General features: G+C 42.0%; 1 protein-coding gene across 7 annotated transcripts; it reads right to left on the bottom strand.

Annotated features, from left to right (window-relative positions):
• Window positions 1-3,389: 3,389 nt before the first annotated feature.
• Window positions 3,390-19,495, bottom strand: LBR (lamin B receptor). 7 transcript variants are annotated; one of them, XM_052678409.1, is made up of 14 exons: window positions 19,355-19,495; window positions 15,699-15,878; window positions 14,535-14,723; window positions 13,523-13,606; window positions 12,930-13,110; window positions 12,243-12,439; window positions 11,429-11,483; window positions 9,836-10,030; window positions 8,441-8,544; window positions 7,941-8,066; window positions 7,670-7,838; window positions 7,103-7,183; window positions 6,879-7,001; window positions 3,390-5,788 (listed from the first exon to the last, which is right to left on the bottom strand). In XM_052678409.1, exons 2-14 carry the CDS (start codon window positions 15,861-15,863, stop codon window positions 5,628-5,630), a joined length of 1,830 nt encoding a protein of 609 aa, XP_052534369.1. In that variant the 5' UTR covers window positions 15,864-15,878; window positions 19,355-19,495; the 3' UTR covers window positions 3,390-5,627. The 7 variants fall into 7 exon arrangements, with proteins under 7 accessions (XP_052534369.1, XP_052534350.1, XP_052534339.1 ...); XM_052678390.1 differs by lacking the exon at window positions 19,355-19,495 and adding an exon at window positions 18,886-18,977; XM_052678379.1 differs by lacking the exon at window positions 19,355-19,495 and adding an exon at window positions 16,231-16,346.
• Window positions 19,496-19,706: the final 211 nt, after the last annotated feature.

Below are 19,706 nucleotides of genomic sequence, written 5' to 3' on the forward strand. Positions count from 1 at the left end.
ATGGGTTCATGAAAGGCAGGTCATGTTTGACCAACCTCATCTCCTTCTACGACTGGGTGACCAGACTGGTAGATGAGGGAAAGGCAATTGATGTAGTCTACCTAGACTTCAGCAAAGCCTTTGACATGGTCTCTCACAGTATCCTTCTGCAGAAACTGTCTGCCCATGGCTTGGACAGTTTTACCCTCCGTTGGATAAGGAACTGGCTGGAGGGCTGTGCTCAACGGGCGGTGGTCAATGGAGTGAAGTCCAGCTGGAGACCTGTCACAAGTGGTGTCCCCCAGGGGTTGGTACTGGGGCCCATCCTGTTTAATACCTTCATTGACGACTTAGATGAAGGGATTAAGTGTACCCTGAGTAAGTTTGCAGACAACACCAAGTTGGGAGGTGGTGTCAACCTGCCTGAGGGCAGGGAGGCCCGGCAGAGGGATCTAGATAAGCTGGATCGCTGAGCCGAGGTGAATGGGATGAGGTTTAACAAGGCCAAGTGTCGGGTCCTGCACTTTGGCCACAACAACCCCATGCAGCGTTACAGGCTTGGGGATGAGTGGTTGGATGACTGTGAAGAGGAAAACGACCTGGGGGTGTTGGTTGATGCACAGCTGAACATGAGCCGACAGTGTGCTCAGGTGGCCAAGAGGGCCAGCGGCATCCTGGCCTGCATTAGAAATAGTGTGGCCAGCAGGAGCAGGGAGGTGATCATCCCCCTCTACTCAGCACTGGTGAGGCTGCACCTCGAGTACTGTGTTCAGTTTTGGGCCCCTCACTACAGGAAAGACATTGAGGCCCTGGAACGTGTCCAAAGAAGGGCAATGAAACTGGTGAGCGGTCTGGAGCACAGGGCTTATGAGGAGCGGCTGAGGGAGCTGGGAATGGTCAGTCTGGAGAAGAGGAGGCTCAGGGGAGACCTCATTGCACTCTACAACTTCCTGAAGGGAGGTTGTGGTGCAAAAGGGTCTGGCTTCTTCTCCCAGGCAAATAGTAGGACCTGAGGAAACGGCCAGAAGTTATACCAGAGGAGGTTTACATTGGATATTAGGAGAAACTTTTTCTCTCAAAGGGTGGTCAGGCACTGGAATGGCTGCCCGGGGAGGTGGTGGAGTCGCCATCCCTGGTGGTGTTCAAGAGGCGCCTGGATGAGGAGCTACAAGATATGGTTTAGTGCTTGTGGTACTGATAGGAATGGGAGGGTGGTTGGACTGGATGATCTTGCAGGTTGTTTCCAACCTTGTGATTCTGTGATTTTTTTTTTCTGTGAACTGGGGCTGTTCAGTCAGGGGAAAAGGAGGTTGAGGGGAGACCTTATTGATCTCTTCTAGTATCTGAAAGGTGCTTACAGCGAGAGCAGGGCTCGTCTCTTCTCACTGGTGACAGGTGACAGAACAAGGGGAAATGGACTTAACTTGCACCAGGATAAGTTTGGTTTGGGTATCAGGAGAAACTTCTTTACAGAAAGGGTTGTTAAGCACTGGAATAGGCTCCCCAGGGAGGTGGTTGAGTCACCATCCCTGGATGTTTAAAAGCCATCTGGATGTGGTGCTCAGGGACATGATTTAGCGGAGGGTTGTTAGGGCAGTATGGTTAGGTCGTGATTGGACTTGATGATCTTTAAGGTCTTTTCCAACCTGGGTGATTCTGATTCTGTGAAAGAGGATGGAACCAGGCTTTTTTCAGTGGCTGTGCCAGGCCAACAGGCAGTGGGTGGAACCTGGAACACAGGCAGGTCAATCTGAGCATTTGCATATGCTGCCCAGAGGCTCTGAGGTCCCCTTGGAGATCTTGAAAGCCACCTGGATATTATAGAGTAGAATAGGATATTAAATATCTTAACATTCTTTTTACATTGTAAATTGTAAATTACATTTCCCAGTCTCTGTTCTGTAGTATGACTTAAAGGAAAGAACTAATCGTTAATTTGACCAGATTTCCCCTTGTGTGTTCAATATTAATCCAACATTAAATGCAAACCTAAGTTCCTGTAGTGGTGAGGAATGTCCTTTGCAGAGGAACTCATTTCTCACCTGAAATGCAATGTTCAGCAACAGCTCTCCATTCTGTGGTACCTCAAGAGCAATCCACATTTTCTGAAGCTGAATGTAAAGGTTTTCTCATTCAGAAAATTGAGTTTTAATTCTGGCCTAAGAAGAAAAAAATTAACTTCACTTGCAGCCATTGCACCTATAGTTACCATGATGGAGCTCAGGTCACACACCTGCTCAGATTTCCAGCAGCCTTTCCAGACTGATGTGAGATGTGCATCCCTGTGCTGGGAGCACCCACTCTGCTCAGACTCCTTTGGCAGCAAACCACGCAGAACGAGAATCCCACTGCCAAGTGAAATCCGAGATGATGACACACCATCAAATTTTTCTGTAGCAGAAAGGATTCCCTTTTCTTATATACATAGACTTACCTATAATGTTGGTAAATAATGCAATGCTATTTAGTTGCAGTACAAGATGAGTACATCCACCACACTTTCATGGTAAGTTCTGAACTAATCTAAGACAGACGTGATCAAAACTCCTGACTTCACAAGAACCCTTCCTTCAGGTAGGCTTCGTTCCCTGAACCTGCCTTCCCTGCACAGAACTAAGAACTTGTGCTTCTGAGTTGGTCTGTGGGGAATTGTTTTGGGTTATGAGCCACCCTAAGTAAGCTTACAGTAAGTAACTTTCCACAGTCAAAACTATGACTGTTCCTTACTTATCTATTTCACTTTGTCCTGTTTCCCGGTGGTATCTTAGGTTCTATTAATTTTGCTTTTGTATTAACACAAGCTCTGTGTGTCCTGCAGGGCACTGCATTAGCCTTGCTTACTTAACAGGACTCCCAGAGAACCTACAAGTTAACAGCCAAGCTAGGAAGCAAGCAACATAAAGTCACTGGGTCACAACATGAGTCTTTAATGAGGAGTATTTCAGCAGTTTCACCTGATGGCCAACTCAGCTCTACCACACTCCCTCGTTCCCTCTCCCCAAAGGAACACAGGGAGAAAATAGAAATAGAAAGCTTAAGGGCTGTGATAATAACAGGATAGCTTACCATCATGGGCAAAACAGACTGACCAGGGGGAGATCACTGTACTTAACTGCCTTTTACTAATAGGTGAGGGCAAAGAGAAACTAAAAGTCAAATAAACACCCTTTCCCTACCCTCCTCCTTTCCTCCCATAGGGAGGGATAGTGGCATAGGGGAATGAGGAATGGGGGCTGCAGTCTGTCCTTAATGCTTCACCTCTGCCTTTTTTCCATGACCTTGTAACACTCAGCCCACAACCACCAATGAGAAAAGAACCCTGGCAAACAGATGTCTTCACTTACTAAAATGAATCAATATGAACTCTTATCAAACAACACCTTAAACTGGCAAAAAAAAAATGCACTACATAATTTTAAGCAAGAGCTTTATTTTAGCTTGTATGCTTGTTTGTATTAAAAACAGTTACTTCAAAATCAAATTCACATCATATTCAGCATATAAACGAAACTGAAGTTATCAGTCAAGACCCATTTCTGAAAGGAAACGGTCTGAACTGCGGTTTAACAATCTTGTGTGGGAAACAGATATAACTGGGATGGCAGTAGCAACTCAGAGCTTAAGGGCTGAGGAGTTAAACTGTCCCCAGCTTCAGTCCATTTTAAAACACCAGCTGTAGGCTGGAACAGTTGAATGACTGCTATTCCTACTAATCCGGTAAGCAATCATTAAAGAAAAAAAAGATTAAAAAAGCCCAGTTTAATCTGCTGCTTCACACAAGTGAATGCTCTTCAGTATTGTTACAGGCACTGCTATTTGTTGCAGAAATCAGAATACTTGTCCTAACACGTGTTCCTTACAAGACCAAAATACAGATTTTTCAGAAGACACTCACAGTCAAGCTCAGCAAGCTACATTATATACACTTTACATGTACAATTGTCATTAAAAATGCATGTGTGCAAAACAGAGGGTTTTTAATTAATAACAAAAACCCCATCACATGCTAGATTTCAATTACATCAGTATTTAAAAAGAACTGAACACACTTAACCAATTGCAACATTTTCATTTGTTAGTAATCTTCCTGCAAGCAACTGCAGACATACTTGCAATTCCCTCCCTGCTACATTTGACTCTAATAAGCTATGGGGAGAAGTTGTGCTATGAACCTCACATATGAAGTATGTGAAAAGTTAACCCTTGTGAAGATGGAAGTAAATGCTAGCTCTAGTTAGTTAATGCAAGGTTATTTCAGTAAAATATAAAATTACTCTACTTATGAAGCAAAATACTTCAGTGGCATCCGATTTACAGCCAGTTAGACAAAGAAAACAACTAATGCCTAGAACACATACATTAGTTAGAAATTCAAATATATACAAAAATATATTAGAACGTGGCTGAGTTGAACCACAGGCTCATGTAAAAAAAGTTGGTTTAAATAGCAGTAGCAAAAAAATAGCTATTATCTCTATCTGCAACAGTACAAAAGGCAAAACCTACATATGAGGTAGCAATGCCAAATTGAAAAAAAAAAACACAAAAAACCCACTTTGGACAGAGGAGCACTTACCACATTTTCATAGCATATCTGTCAATACAAATATTTAAATGAACACTTCAATTGTTCTGAGAATTCATACATTAATTTACAAAAACCTTTATTAAATGAACATTTTTAAAAAATTACTGGAAATGGATTTAGTTAAAAATTTCTCCTTGTTCCTAAAAAAGCGCGTTTTCAAATCCAAACACTGTACAGCAAAAAACCTGGAAGCCTTATTATACACACTTGGGAAACGCTATGGTACATTAAGACATATTTTACAAAGATCAGAATAAGCCAACTGTGGTCATTTTATTCTTTTCTGTCAAATATGCACACGTTGCACCTTTTGCTACTCCTGGGCTCACTGTTAAGATGCCAGATTAGAATTCACCGCTCCCACAGCTCTGCCTTTGTATCATCTACCTTCAGGGGTCTGAGCCCCTGCAGGAGGGCTGGGGCACTGCCAAAGCAGCTCAAGCCTCAGGGAGGTAGGATGGAGGGGATATTTGCACCCTCCTTCCCCTCCATCCATCCTCTGGCAGGACAGGTCAGCAGGGGCCATTCAGAGCCCTCCTGACCAAAAATCCCACTGCCCCGGGCCAGGGGCCACAGGGTGACACACAGAGAGCGTGGGCCCTTCTGGGAGCTGAATCCTCCGCTCACAGCTCCGCTGCCCAGAGCCTCTGCTCTCTGCACTCAGCTCAGTCAGACATCTGAAGTTAGATGGTACAAGTAACACCAAAAAAATTCACTGGATGGAACTCCTGTGTTTATTGTATTAAGAAAATAATATACTTTACATCACAGTGCTTAATTAATGCAATAAAAAAAAATGTAAACTCAGAATTCTAGATAAAATTTAGCTTGAAAAATTAGGGCTCCAAGACTTTTTAAAATTCACAATTTTTTTTTCTTAAATTGAGGTCATAGAAAGTCAGTTCACATAACTCATAAGCATTTAGGATTACTTGCAAATACTTGTTGAAAAGCACTCCATCGTTTGGTCACATTTAATGTTTAAAGCCTAGATAACAAATCGACCAAGTGCAAAGGTGAGAGGTATATTTTAATTTGCAGATCAGGTATGTGGAGTGCTCTAGTAGATGTAAGGAAATATGCGGTATGGTACACGCTGACAATACCTTTCCCATGCCAAACCATATTTTTTCTTACAGTGATGTTCATCACGAGCTTCTCGATGAACAAGCAAGCAGATGAAATAAATCACGTAGAAATACGGCAAAATGTGATTAAAACCTGTAAAATGAAGTGTGGAAAGTCAATTCTAATGCATGAACAATTCTGAAAATTTTCACTGTTAACAACATGCGGTGACGTGAATTTAAGAGACTGAAGCACCGTGTGCTCATAATAAAGCATCAAATATTCAACAGGACAGCACGCATATAACCGACGTGTTTCTGTGTAAATGGGGACTCCCCAGAGAAGCTTCACATTCAGTCTCAAACCCACTAACTTCACTCTGTGTATACAAGCCTGGCATACATTGAAGCTCTTTGGCTACCAAAACCACAACAGTATTTAAGTCTCCAGAGCTCTGAGCTGCCCCACAAACTACACAGGGATTTCTGTTTTGGGTGTGGATGGTAACTGCCTCTGCTCAGAGTGCACTGCTTACCTGATTCCCTCCCGCTCCCACCATGCAGCTACCAAGAGAGGATTCAAGTTCCTCATTTTTATGCAGCAATCCTCTTCCAAGATACTGCCTACAAGTGGTTTTGCTAACCAGTACTGTCTACTTTCAATTTCAAATCCCGAATCCCGACACGTACACTTCAACAACTGGTCTCTGCTGATACTTAGGGCCTTAACTACTTGGTCAAAGACCCACTCTACCACAATTCCCTATGGCCCACGGCCTGCAGAAGCCAAACTGTGCCATGGGGTTGAGTAGCTCTGCCTCAGAACATCTGCCATGCTCACTAGTGTGCTGTATTGAAAGGAAACTCCTTCAGGCAAGAGAGGAGCTGAAAGCCATTTTTCTAACTTGCATGAGTTTTCCATCTTTATAGGAACAGCTTTGAAAACATTACAGCTCTGGTAGTAGCCTCAAAATGAAAAAGTAAGGAAGAACTTGTTAGCAAACAAGTCCCGTTATTACTAAATGATAAACTGTTAGAAATAAATATCAAGTTTATATTCAGACACAAAGGATCAGATTTAAGGGAAAACAGGTGTCACATCAACCTTGCAACTCAGAAATTTGCCATTAATTTAATTAAACCTTTTATCACCCCACTGACCACTTTACATTTCAAGTTAAGTCAGATGCCCAAATGTACATGTTCCATTTTAGATAGAATCTCCTTTCGGTTTAGGAACTTACCACAGGGTAGAGACCACGCCAGCGCCATGATGATATCACCAAGGTAATTGGGGTGACGAACAAACCCCCACCAACCTGTGACAAGAAGCCCTTTTCCAGTTGCAGTGGGTATCACTTTCAGATCTGTGAACGGAGCATTGCAGTCAATACAACAGAAATGTGCATGTCACGAGTCCAAAGAGACACTGTACAGTGATTGAATGAATTAAAAAGAATGCACTTACAGGACAACTTGGGATCTGCTGGATTCCTTCGGAAATTATTTTTCTGAGAATTTGCACTACGGAATATGTAATACCCAATACCTGGAAAGAAACAGTATCTATTTTTATTTTCAGTATTTTCTACTGCTTTGTGTCCTTCAACAAAAGCTCTCACATGCTCCTTGTCACTCTTACTGCAATGAAATCAATTCTGTTTCTGAGGAAGTGACACTCTCCAGTTCCCAAAGCTCTAACGAGCTAGAGATGCTACTAGAGAACTGACACATCTGCTCTTGCATGTTAATGACTACATTTTAAGACTTTGGAGAAGCTGCACTTTCACATCTAACTTTCCATTTTAACTGACTTATATGTATGTATTTATGTAGCACTGAGTTTGAAATCCAAGTGAAGGGATGTGGCACAGCTGCTAGCTCTGATAGCAGCTCAGTACTTTAAGGTGCCTATTCTATTGACCCAGTGCATATTTCATGAACTGACTGACTCACTGCCAAGTACACAACATTAAATGAACCAGACAATGATCTGAAGAGACTGATAGTAACAATAACATTTACTGTAACTTACAGTTCAGAATAGTAATTGCAGCTGCGACGGGCCAAGAAATTGCAATAGGGTGTCCAACTAAATAGAAGGCCTGCAGACTGTAGACAAATGGAACCCACACCAAATCTCCAAACGCCAGCATGAATCCAAACCCATCATGGATAATATCCATTGTGGTCAAAACAGCTTCCTAGAAATGAGGAAGGAATTAAGAATTTACAAAGCTTCGTTAATTAAACAATTTAGTTAGAAATAGTTTCAGGTTAAGACAGGGCTGAAGGCTATCTTGTACCTCATTCCAAAGAGCATCCACCACATACAGAAGCTGAAAGCTGTTCACGAGTATCATTGACAGCGATGGCATACTTTGATTATGTATCTTCATCTCAGCCAAGAGCATTGCCAAGTTTATGACAACCTAATTAAGAATAAATTAATTATAATTTTTCCTTAAACAAGTTTTTTTTCCTATTATGCTAAAGAACATTTTAATAAGGATGGTTCTGAATGACATTTAAGATTTTTTAAAAGTCCTGTTTCATGAACAAGTTGAACTATATGAACTATATTTCCAAAGCTGCAGCATCAGCATATTCATACTCTCACAGGAGTTTTCATTCCTCACAAAGCAAACAAGCTACAATGTAGGAATTGTCCTAAGGTGAACAAAAAATTATCCTTAAAAATTTATCAACACAAAACTCTATTTTCTTCTTCTGATTTTAAATACTTTTTGTATCCTCAGCATCACTCACAGAAGAAAATGTAAAGTAGCTCAGCTTATTGACTCACCCATCCAATTAATCCTGGACGTAACTCACAGAAGTACTTGAGGTCAAAATTGCCAATACGAGGGTTTAATTCGTGTCCAGTAAAGAAGTCATAAACAAGGTATCCTGCAAGATGAGACACATTCCTTGTCAGTACTATTATTCCTTTCATCCATCACTACATCCCCTGCAAGGCACTTGCTACTCCCTATTGAAGTTCTCTCATTATAAATGAAAAACCATTAAGCTTGGGGAAAGAAAAAATAAAGAAGAGTGAAAGAGAGTATGCAAAATATGCAAAATATGAAGCAAAACCTAAGTGGCTTGTATTTTAAGAGGTCCAAATATTTTAGTTATTACTAGAAGGACCAAACACTGCACAAGTTACTGTAGTTTTATCTCTTTGACTTCGGTCCTTGTTTTCAGCCTTATCCAAAAGCTCTCATCATGGCTTTCATGAACATAATGATCTTACACTAATTCCACCTCTCCTCCTACTACTTTACTTTACTATTTTACTACTTTACTTTACTCCTCTCTGTGACTAAGAATTCCCTTAGCAATGGCACCATCAAAGGAGATGGCCAAGAAGGAAATGCCTTGACTTGTAGATAGCCTGTGTTGGGTTAGCAACTAAAAAGCAGTGTGCAGAACAGCTGCAGAATGTTACTGTGCCACTTAAAGACTACAACTGCTTTGCAGAAAGAAAAAAGTAAAATTATATGATTTCCCTCCACACATATACATGCTGCACTGTCAAAAGAACTAAGGGTATTTGAACACTTCACTCCAACATACTTAACGTTCTGTCTGTGAACTTCCTAAGTTACTCTATGATCCTTTTCTAAGCACACTGTTTAATGCTTAGTGCTGACTTCTTCTCAATATCCATTGTCCTACAAAGACATATGCATATAGCTGACAATTTCTAGACTTGCAGGTTGATGACTGAATCAAAACTGCCTTTTAAAAACTCTAACCAGATACACAAGTGTGTAGTAAAAGAAACCTTTTCAAAGCTACCTTTGAAATGCTGGTTTTGCTTTGTTTTATTTTATCTGGTCTTTCTTTTCCTCTTAAGTTAACTGCCTTTATCTCAACACTTGAGTTTTCTTCCAATTTTCTCTCCCATCCTACTGGAGGAATACAACCCTGCTGGCTATGTGGCATTTAGCTGCCTACTGGGGTTTAACCTATGCAAGATAACCCAAAGAGAATGTTAAGCATTTTTACACTACCTATGTGCAAAAAAAAACTTGCTACTGCTGTGTGCCACTCAACTTGCAACATTACTATTACATTTGGAGAAAGTAACAGTCAAGATATTGTAACAACCTACCTTAAATCTAACCTAAATATAAACATGAAACTGTAGCAAACAACCCTAAATAAATTATCCAAAATAATTATCACTCACCAGAATTTCCTCCTGGTGCCAGGTCTTCCTCAGGTGCCTTCAAGGACCGAATATACAAATAAATGCTCAATACCATAGAAAAAGCTGCAGCTGACACTGCAAACTGTATGAAGTGATCATACAAATAATGAAGTTCGAACTGAAAATACAGTAGGGTTCCAATAGCTGCAGCAGTCAAAACAAAAGCATAAAACCCTAAAGAATACAGAAGAAAAACATATTAGCTAAAACAGAAATATTATTCTTAGAACCTACCCTGTCCAGCTTACCCACACTTTCACTTCAAGGGAGGGAAGATTTAGCTTTGATATCAGGGGGAAGTTCTTTACCAAGAGAGTAGTGAGGTGCTGGAACAGGCTGCCCAGAGAGGTTATGGATGCCTCACATCCCTGGAGGTTCGAGGCCAGGTTGGATGGGGCGCTAGGCAGCTGGTCTAGTATGGATATGGGCAGGGAGGTTGGAGTTTGATGATCCTCAAGGTCCCTTCCAACCCAAGCCATTCTATGATCCTATATTTCTACACTTTGTTCCATATCCCATGCTCTTGACTTCAAATTTCTGGGGCAGCACAGTGTACCTTAGATATTCCATCTGTGTTCTGACATTTCTTTGCTCCTTTTCAAAAAAATTAAACAGCAGAATGCTCTGAGCAGTCCTTCACTTTTACAACAGATTCCATTTCAAATCCTACTCTAAGAATGGATAGTACCACTACTACTGGATAATGGCAGAAGGTCTCAGAAGTCCTCTGTGGGACAGCTCAGGGAACATATTTTCTACTACTGGTATATATTTATCCTCATATTAACTTATGCCTTGATACAGCTATCAGTAATTAAAGCATTAAAATAATTGTCAAGTCAAAATCTGAGCACAAAAGTTTTGTACTTTGAGAATACAAAACCACGGGCAGTAGAGTGATGCACAAAAAAAAAAAGGAGGCAGTTGCATACAGATATACAGACATACACATGTGCTTTCTCTGAGCACTTTTACAGAACTGCAGACTTGGTGAAGATGGCAGGGATTTCTAGAGGACAACTTGTGCAGCTCACCTGCTCAGTACAGCACCAAGATCAGGTTGCCCAGGACCACAGCCAGACAGATAACTTTTGAACATCTCAAGATGAAAATTCCTCCACCTCTCTGGCAACTACTGTCAGAGCTTAGTCATTCTCACAGTTAAGAGGTGTTTCCTAATGTTCAAACAAAATGTCCTGTCTCTCAGTGCCCTCTGTGTGTTGCCCTGTCACTTGTCAGCTTTCTTTTCTCAAAGAGGTTTTCAAAGTTGCTTTGTGAATTGGCTTTTGAAGAAGCAAGAAAACGGCTTTCTGGAACCATCCAAACCACATGGCTCCTTTCCTTCCTTTACCAAAAACTGAAAAATAAATGCAGGACTATGCCACTACTACAGATGCAAGTCAAAGAACAGAAGTTTTCAGGCAGCATAAATATGATCCACTGCTTCTGCAGATACCTAGTCTAACCACAGAGCTCTTCCTTCTTCATTTATTATCTTTAATTTGTGATTCTGAGTACCACAAATGTGGTAGGTGTGCTGAACTTCTGAATGAGCAATTGCAACACACTTACCATTGATCCGGTACTGCAGCTTCCTTCCATTTGAAAGAGGCAGGCCTTCCACCACCTAGGGAGGAGAAAGTACTACAGTTGCAATAAAATACAATCTAAGAGCACTGGAAGGGAAGAAAACTCTGGGATGTCTCCAGCACAAAGACATTCAACCAAGTTAACTAGATGGACACACTGACATCTGAAGACCATACTTGGTTCTCAAAAGCACATCTTGGATATCAAAAGGAAAAGGGTAACAGTTTAAAATAAAAAAACAATTTCTCCTAACCAGCATTAAGGAAACAGAAGCTTTGCTAATGTTAAAAGTGTAAGAATAGAACAGTTTGATTGGCTAAATTTATTATTCTTTCAGCACCTGGCAGTATCCTTCAAGTCACAAAAAGAGAATAATAGGCCATTTTTCCTGATCAGTACAGAGGGAATAAAGAGCAGCAACTCCCCAGAAATGAAAGTTGCATTGGAAAGCAAGGAATATTTTTTCTACTGTTATCAGTAGAACACTGGGTATCAAGGAGTCTTCAGGTTTAGAAGTCAGATATCTGAAATTCTTCTAGATTTCTATTAAGCAGATGCTATCCATACTTTGATTTGAACTCCTATACTCTGTTTTCTGCCTTTTCCACTGTAGGTCTATGAAATGCACTGCCATTAAATTCTTAACAAATTCTGTTATTTTAAGCTCACAACAATCAGCAATAACCAAAGGAATTAATCTACTTTCATCATCACGGCACTGAAAACATAGCCCACCTTTCAGTCTGACCCACAAATTAATGATCCACAAAGACCCAATTGCTACTAACCAGCTTACCTTTCCTATTGGCAGTAAGTAAAACAGAGCTTGAAAGAAAAACCACAGAAGAAAGACGCCAAACACTTTAGTTTCCCAAAGACTTTCGAGTGTTGGGAGAGGAGGAGGGAAGTTCATAAGGCTGGGGTCATCCTGTTTGCACATTAACAGTAAGTACAACACAGTAGCAGGCAGGAGAAATATCAGCATGAAGGTCCCTGTAAAAAGACATGACGCGATATTAGAAGACAAACATGGAAAATAAAACACTCATTTCATTACCAACAACAAATCTGGATCAGTAGGAAGTAAGAGATCATTATCTATCCCTGCAGCAAAACAGCAGCAGTCTCACAGTCACATCATAGGATACAGAGATGTCTCACTCCTACAGAGGGGAATGAAGCAAACTGAAGGACTGAATCAAACACATCCCTTTAAAACTGCCCAAAAAACTGTATAAAGAATACTTCAGTTCTGACTTGGAAGCACCTAGCTCTTGAAAACATAAGTTTTGCTAGTTATTTCCAATTAAAATTTACGCAACATTTAAATCCCACTGTGCAAGACCTCCACTGCATTTCAGAGGAGAACCATAGGCAATTTTTCTTTGACTTCTGCCAGCACCATCACAGGTTACTCTAAGTACCAACATGGTTCTGGAGTCTGCAAGTAGGATCCACAAACAGGAAGAATATTCACACATACCAAATCTTCCACCAAATTCAAGCTCTTTTGTTTTTGATGATGGTTTCTCCATAGTTTTTATTGTCTCAAAAATCTTCTTCTCTGCATAGATCTCTTCTTTTTTCTTTTCTTCTCTCCTTGAACGCAAGCTGTACTGATCGAGCACTCGCTCCATTTCCACATCTGGTTTCAATTTTTGCTGCTAAAAAAAAAAAAAAGCATTTAGAAAAAAAAAACAAAATCCTAGCAATTTTAATTTATTTTGGAATTATTCATATTCAAAAATAAAAATGAACAATAATATGTGTTCTACTTCTACACAGCTCTTAAACTTATACATTTCAATGAAGGCTCTCCAAATACCAGTAGAACACAAGTAACAAGTGGAGGTCTGATGAGAAAACAAGTGAGAAAAATCCACATCATGCAATTCTCATCAGTTCTCTACCTTCCAACAGCTTCCTCTCCCCTGAACTCAAGTCAGCTGAACAGTAAATGTTGCATTCTAATTTCTCCTTGATTACTGTGTTGCCTGTTCCTACTGATTTCTGAGAAAGCTAAGGTGGAACACAACACAAAACTAAGACATACAACAATATTTTCTGTTGTCATACCTCCAAGAGTTTGCTGGATGTGTCATTTCTTTCCGTACTGTCAGGTTCACCATTGTACCTTCTGGTGTTGTTCTCACTTGGTTTCTGGTTAAAAGAGACATAGTTTTATCTTTCTGAGAATACTATCTCCGTTCAGTGTGAGTATATAATGAATAACTAAAAACACTAATTGATCTATTCCTACTGCAGCTGTTCTGACCTTCTCTGCATGAAAACAAGTGCGTTCAAAACCCTAAGTATGTTTCTGCTCAAAAAGAAGAGTGGAAAACCTATTCAAAATGGGGAAAAAACCCTTTTTTTCTTAAATTTAACAGTGAAATTAAGAGGTAACATGGAAACTATTCTGTTTTTAACTCATCAGTAGGAAGTGCCAAGTACAAAGTACACACATATTTAGTAATTCTACTTGTGAAAGCAGAGGAAATTTCAGTGTTCTATATATGACACTCTCTGCAGGACTGTGAAAGTTTGGTTTTCTAAGAAATAAATTCTCTTCAAAAAAAACAATCAAAAAAACCCCACACCCAACAGATGGATCCCACTCCTCATCTAACAGCTAGGAGAACAGCATAAAAAATACGTTAACCTTTTTGTCCAAAGTTAAGTGCAACTGCTGGCTACAAACTACTTAAAATGAGCGTATGGTCCCCAGGCTATTGGTCATGCAGCTAAAAGCAGTTCACTGCAAAACAGAAACCACAGCACTTTCACAGTGCCAAAGGATGCTTTCAGTAGAAGTAATTTACTAAACTAAGCCCAAGTATTTAATCTGAGAACCTCACAGCATCGCCACATTCAAACAGAACACAAAATACATTTCAATAATCTCCTCTCAACCTGGCAAGCTACAAAGCCTATTTCCTAAGGAGTAAGGCATTTCTGTGATGCCTTTCTTGCAGCTAATTACGCTGCTCAGGGAATACGAAGTACACCTGGCTCTTCCAATAACAATCCCAGTATGCATTAAAAAAAAACAACAAAAAGATGCAACCAAGAACAAGCAAAGCAATACCGGTAGAGCTAAAGTGGTTTCCTGAATTATTTTCTTTTTGTCATCTTTATGCTCTCTGCTGTGGGAAGAAGAGCGACGTCTGCCTTTTGCTGGCCGACCAGGAGATCTGGATCGAGACCTGCTTCTACTTCTTCTGGAAGGAGAACTCGAAGAAGACTGGCTTTTCCTTTGCTTGAATGACGATTGTGACTAACAGACAGAGGAGAAAAACAACAATATCTTACCTTCAACATCCAAAACAGCTTTAGAAAATTTGTGGTTTCTTGGGACAATGTCTCCAGCACACTGTTTCACACAACTGCCTCCTATTTCTTTACTGATGCTGTACGAAATTGGTTAACAAACACCCAAATAATCCTGCCCCAAGTTCAACTGAAGACAATTCCTGCCAAAGCTACAGAAATCAGGAAGCTACTAATGTGAGCACCGAGCTCATAAGCCTAACATCCTCTTAAGCATAAGGCTTAAAAGAAAGCCTACCATTTCATTTAGTTGGCTTTATCTGTACATCTGGCATGTCAAGGTGCAATGAGGCAGCATATCTCATATCAACATTAAAATAAAAAAAAGAACTAAATTGTTAAATTAGATGGCATCACAAAACTTCCCTGGAAGCATACGCATTAATTTCTCTGTGCAGTCTGCAATCCTAACCTTCCCCTTCGAAATTTACACAACACGACTTTTATAAGCTGACCTGTGAGCACAAAGTAAACAAGGGAGACAGAAAGCAATGAAATGTCTGTAGTTCAAGGTAGAAACATTTTGTCCCAAAAGAAAAAGCCAGTCATGTACATCGCTGCCAAAAAGGTAAAACATAGTTCCTATTAATTAATACCAAGCCTCCAATTACCAGCTTTATACGCTACTCAAAACCAATTGTTTTTTACAAACAATCAGAGCTTCTGAAAGACAGCACTTCTTTTTCCCCTAATCATATCACTGCTTTTTCAACCTAAAGAACACAATGGGGCCTCTTCATAAATACAGTCAGCATGCTGAATGTCTTATGCGATGTCACACAGGAAAAAGCTTTATTTCATTTAGCACCAACCTTTGAAGACAGCTAATGATACCCATTTGTAAGATGCATTCTTACCCACATCAACAAATAAACATGATTTTCTGTTAGAAATACTGCTATTCACACCGAGGCATACTCACCCTTATATCACTTTCCTTCAAAGCAAGTTCGGTACCATCTTTGTACTTCACAGTATAAAGATGAGAAGCATCATCATAACTAGTCACTTGCACTTCATAGTACAGGACACTTCCTGGCCAACGACCCATCACCACCTCACCATCAGCATACTTCCGGCTTGGCATTTTCCAAAACAATACCTAGAAAATAAATTAAATATCACAGTTAAACATGATGCTTAGATCCTGGAATTTTACCCCAGTCAGCAACAGAAGATTTACTGGATATTTGTAGAATATGCTTTAAGTGACCACCACCCTTGACCCAGGACACTGAGGCACCGAGGAAGTCACAACTGCAACTTAATGTTATGCTTTTAAATGTAAAGCCCTGCACAGCACTTTGACAAGAGCCAGATATTAAGCCACTGCGATCTGAAAACAGGTAACCATAGAAAAAGATATTCACACCACCTCAAGTTTTGATTCAGATCTCAATATATACAGAGTGAGGGTATTTTAAAAGTCTGTGGTAAAATGCACATAAACTTACATGCACATACACTTGTATGATGAACATTGGAACTTGGAATAGGAAAAATCAGCAAGTTTTGTTTCAAAGCATTTTAACTTGTTTGCTGTAAATGTGAAGCCACACAAAAGGAGACTGAAACAAATATTTAACTAGCTATTTACATACTACACATTAACTAACCTGCAGCAAAAAATGAGGGTCTTTGGCAAAAAGAGAAAAACTACTGTTAATATGCATTCAGACCGCCTAGCACAGTAAGGGACAGAGCCAAACCAGGCTGCCCCATCAGCTTTAACTGGCATTTCCTAAGGCTGCTGCTGCTACACGTTACTTGTGTAGTTCTCCAAGACAGAAGGAAGAAAACAAAAACCTCAACAAGATTGCCCTGAGTAGATATTATTGCTAGTGTTACTTCCTGCTTCACAACAGAAGAACCTGGCCATCACCTTTGCTGTATAACATTTGAAGGAGTGAAAAGACTAAGCTTAATCGTTTAATTTCACTGACACTTGCTAATTAGGAAAATGACCACCTACACAATCTAAACAGTTCTCCACTATGCCTTTAGGCACACGCTCTTCCAGCTCATCCATCTTTTACCTACGTTTTCCTGTCCCAGTTTCTTGTTACTTTCTTATTCCTTATGAATTTCAACTCATTCAAGTCTTTGCCCTCCTAGTTTAACCCCCCTCAAATCCAAACTCCGTGTGTGATTTCATGAAACACCACATCCATATTTTCATCCTAAATTCTTCACTCTGTCCTTGCCCCCCTTTAATTCCCTAGGGGTATTCTACCTGTTCTGCCCTTCCTCACTGAACTACTTCCAGTTCCTCCCCACCACCTTTGGGCTCCAGGTCCGATCCCAGTGCCACATCATCTCCTTGTTTGGTTTGTTCACCTTGAAGTCAGCTCGATCAGAGATCCACGCCAACTGCTGCTTGTCCCCTAGACTCTCTCAGCTCCAGCTTCCTCCTCCTCTTCCAAACACAAAGCTCTAGACCTGTATACCAAGCCCAGCCACAGCTTTGACCAGATGTCCTAACCTGACCTATGCCTTCTTTGCTTCTGTAGCTCCTATTGTTTCTGTAGCAGCCTATTGTTTCTTCTTTCCATCATGAACACCTCAGGAATCATCTGTAAACTCAGGAGTCCGACCAGGACTCAGCTATACCAGATGCTAGAGCAAAGCTATAAAGAACGGAACCCTTGGTGTTTAACTCCTTTTTAAAAAAGACAAACACATTTTCACTGTGTTTTGACCAAGGACATGCAATTACTCTTCAACATAGGATGACCTTCACCTCCTCCAGCCTTGCTCTCCAATGGTGCAGAAGCTACAAAACGTGGCTGAAGGAGATGAAACTGACGAAGTGTTACGTTATTCAGCCTGAGGTAGATGTCAGTGATATGGTCTAATAGGCACATAAACATACTATTTTGTGATTTGAAAGCACTTAAGAGTATTAGTAATGGGAAGATCTTGTTTTTCCATTTTTCCTTTAATAATAAAACTTCACAACAAGTCTTAAACACTGAACAAAATGTGTTACAAGTTATCCTGACAAAAAACGACCACCTTCTTCTATGCTGGTGTACCACAGTGAGGGAGATTTGCAATCCTCATTCCATATATCCCACTTCAAAAAACCTACACATTTTAAAGGCAGCCTTCATCTGTTCAGGTAGCAGAAATCACTGGCAGCATAAAAAAAAAACACAACAGCATGACTTAAAAATAATACTACAAAATAAATAAATACATTCATAAAAATGAAAGTCAGGCATCTTAGAAGTTACATCTTTAATTATCATTCCTTCAAGCTCAACACACATTCCTGCTAATTTTCAGCGTGGGTATCAGTCTACCATTCATTGCAGTCCTGTGCAAACTGTTTAACTCAAAAAGGCTTCAAAATACATCTTCATTTTACCTCAAAGTGCAATTATTTCATACAAGGAACGCTGCACTGTACAGACACACAGGTGCAAGTATCCTCAGTTACTCTTGATATGAAATTTGTGGTATTCTGGAGTTATGTATTTCTTTAAGGAACTTGAGATTTAAGGAAATGTCTGAAAAGGATCCGGTCTCCTATGCCAAGCTGGAGACAGTTCACAAAGAACTCTCATGAATCTTCACAGAATCACAGAACGGCCAGGTTTGGAAGGGACTCATGGATCATGAATCTCCAACCCCCCTGCCACATGCAGGGCCACCAACCTCCCCATTTAATACTAGACCAGGCTGCCCAGGGCTCCATCCAACCTGGCCTTGAACACCTCCAGGGACGGGGCATCCACAGCCTCTCTGGGCAGCCTGTTCCATCACCTCACCACTCTCTCTGTAAAGAACTGAATCTTAAGGTTGTTGAGAGGAAAGCACTGACTCAACTGCAAACTAAGCAATCAGAAAAATGCTGCAGACAAAGCCATCACAGAAACACCTCACATCCCCTTTGGAACAGAGCCACAGGAGCCACTGAGTCCAACTCCGGGCTCCACACAGCACCACCCAAACCCTAAGTCTGAGAGTACTGCTCCTCGAACTCACTCCGGGACAGTGTCCACCGCCCAGGGCAGCCATACCATTTCTGCTCCTCCTTAGTGACGCTCTCACTAGCTATAAAGAAAGACATCGTACTCAAAAATAATAAACGAGAAAGTGCGTACTAAGTGCTAAGACAAAAGCAAAACCACAAAGGTAACGAATCGCTTCCCTTCAGGCAACGTTTCAGCGGAAAGAGCGAGACCTCACGGCGGGCTGTTGACAGGAAGGGAGGCGCTGGAGGGGCGGGCGGGCCGCACGCTCCGCCCTCCCACTCTCCGGGCCCGGGCCTGGCGCGGGGCCCCCGCCGCAGGAGAAGGGAGGGGCCGCGGCGGGCCCGGCGGAGGAGGGCCGCACCTCCAAGGCGGCTCAGTCCCGGGGAAGCCGGGCGTTCCGGCGGTCCGAACGAAGCGAGCAGCGCAGGCCTCGGGCCCAGATCGCGCGCGACCGCCCGCCCCCCCGCTGCCCTCCTTAGTAGGGCCTTCGCGAGGCCGCGGCCCGCCGGCGGCGATTGGCCGGAGCGCTCCTCGCCGGGCAGGCCGCGGAGGGGGTGTGTCCCGCTCGGCGCCGGCCCCGGGGCCGCCGATCCCTTACCTGGCGCCCGCCCCCACCGGGCCTGGCAGGAGACGCCTCCGCGGTGCGGCGGGTCCCGGCCCTCAGCTCGGTGCTCCTCAGCCGCGGGAACGACCGCCCTGAGCGACGGTTAGGGCCGCGCGACGGTCCGGCCTCCCGGGCCCGCCCCTTCCCGGCTCTGATTGGCCGAGAGGGGCCGTTTGAATCGCTGCCGGCCCCGAGCCATTGGCTGCCGGGCGATGGCGCGGTCCTCGCGCCCGGCGCCGTGCCGCTGACGGGAAGCCCGCCCCCTTACGGCGGCCGATAACGGGCAGGAAGAGCGGGGGATTCGGGGCCGCGGCCGCCATGGCTGCGCGGGGCGCGCCTCGGCCCG

Source organism: Tympanuchus pallidicinctus, unplaced genomic scaffold (genome assembly GCF_026119805.1).
Source record: "Tympanuchus pallidicinctus isolate F22 unplaced genomic scaffold, pur_lepc_1.0 scaffold1, whole genome shotgun sequence".
In the NCBI taxonomy this organism is placed as follows: Eukaryota; Metazoa; Chordata; class Aves; order Galliformes; family Phasianidae; genus Tympanuchus; species Tympanuchus pallidicinctus.

Coding starts and splice junctions, on each gene's coding strand:
- LBR (XM_052678379.1), bottom strand. CDS start 16,257: ATGTTCATCATACAAGTGTATGTGCAT. Junction 14,724..15,698: donor TGAAGGAAAGTGATATAAGG/GTGAGTATGCCT, acceptor TCTGTCTGTTAG/TCACAATCGTCATTCAAGCA. Junction 10,031..11,428: donor GCTGCAGTACCGGATCAATG/GTAAGTGTGTTG, acceptor TGTATTCTTTAG/GGTTTTATGCTTTTGTTTTG.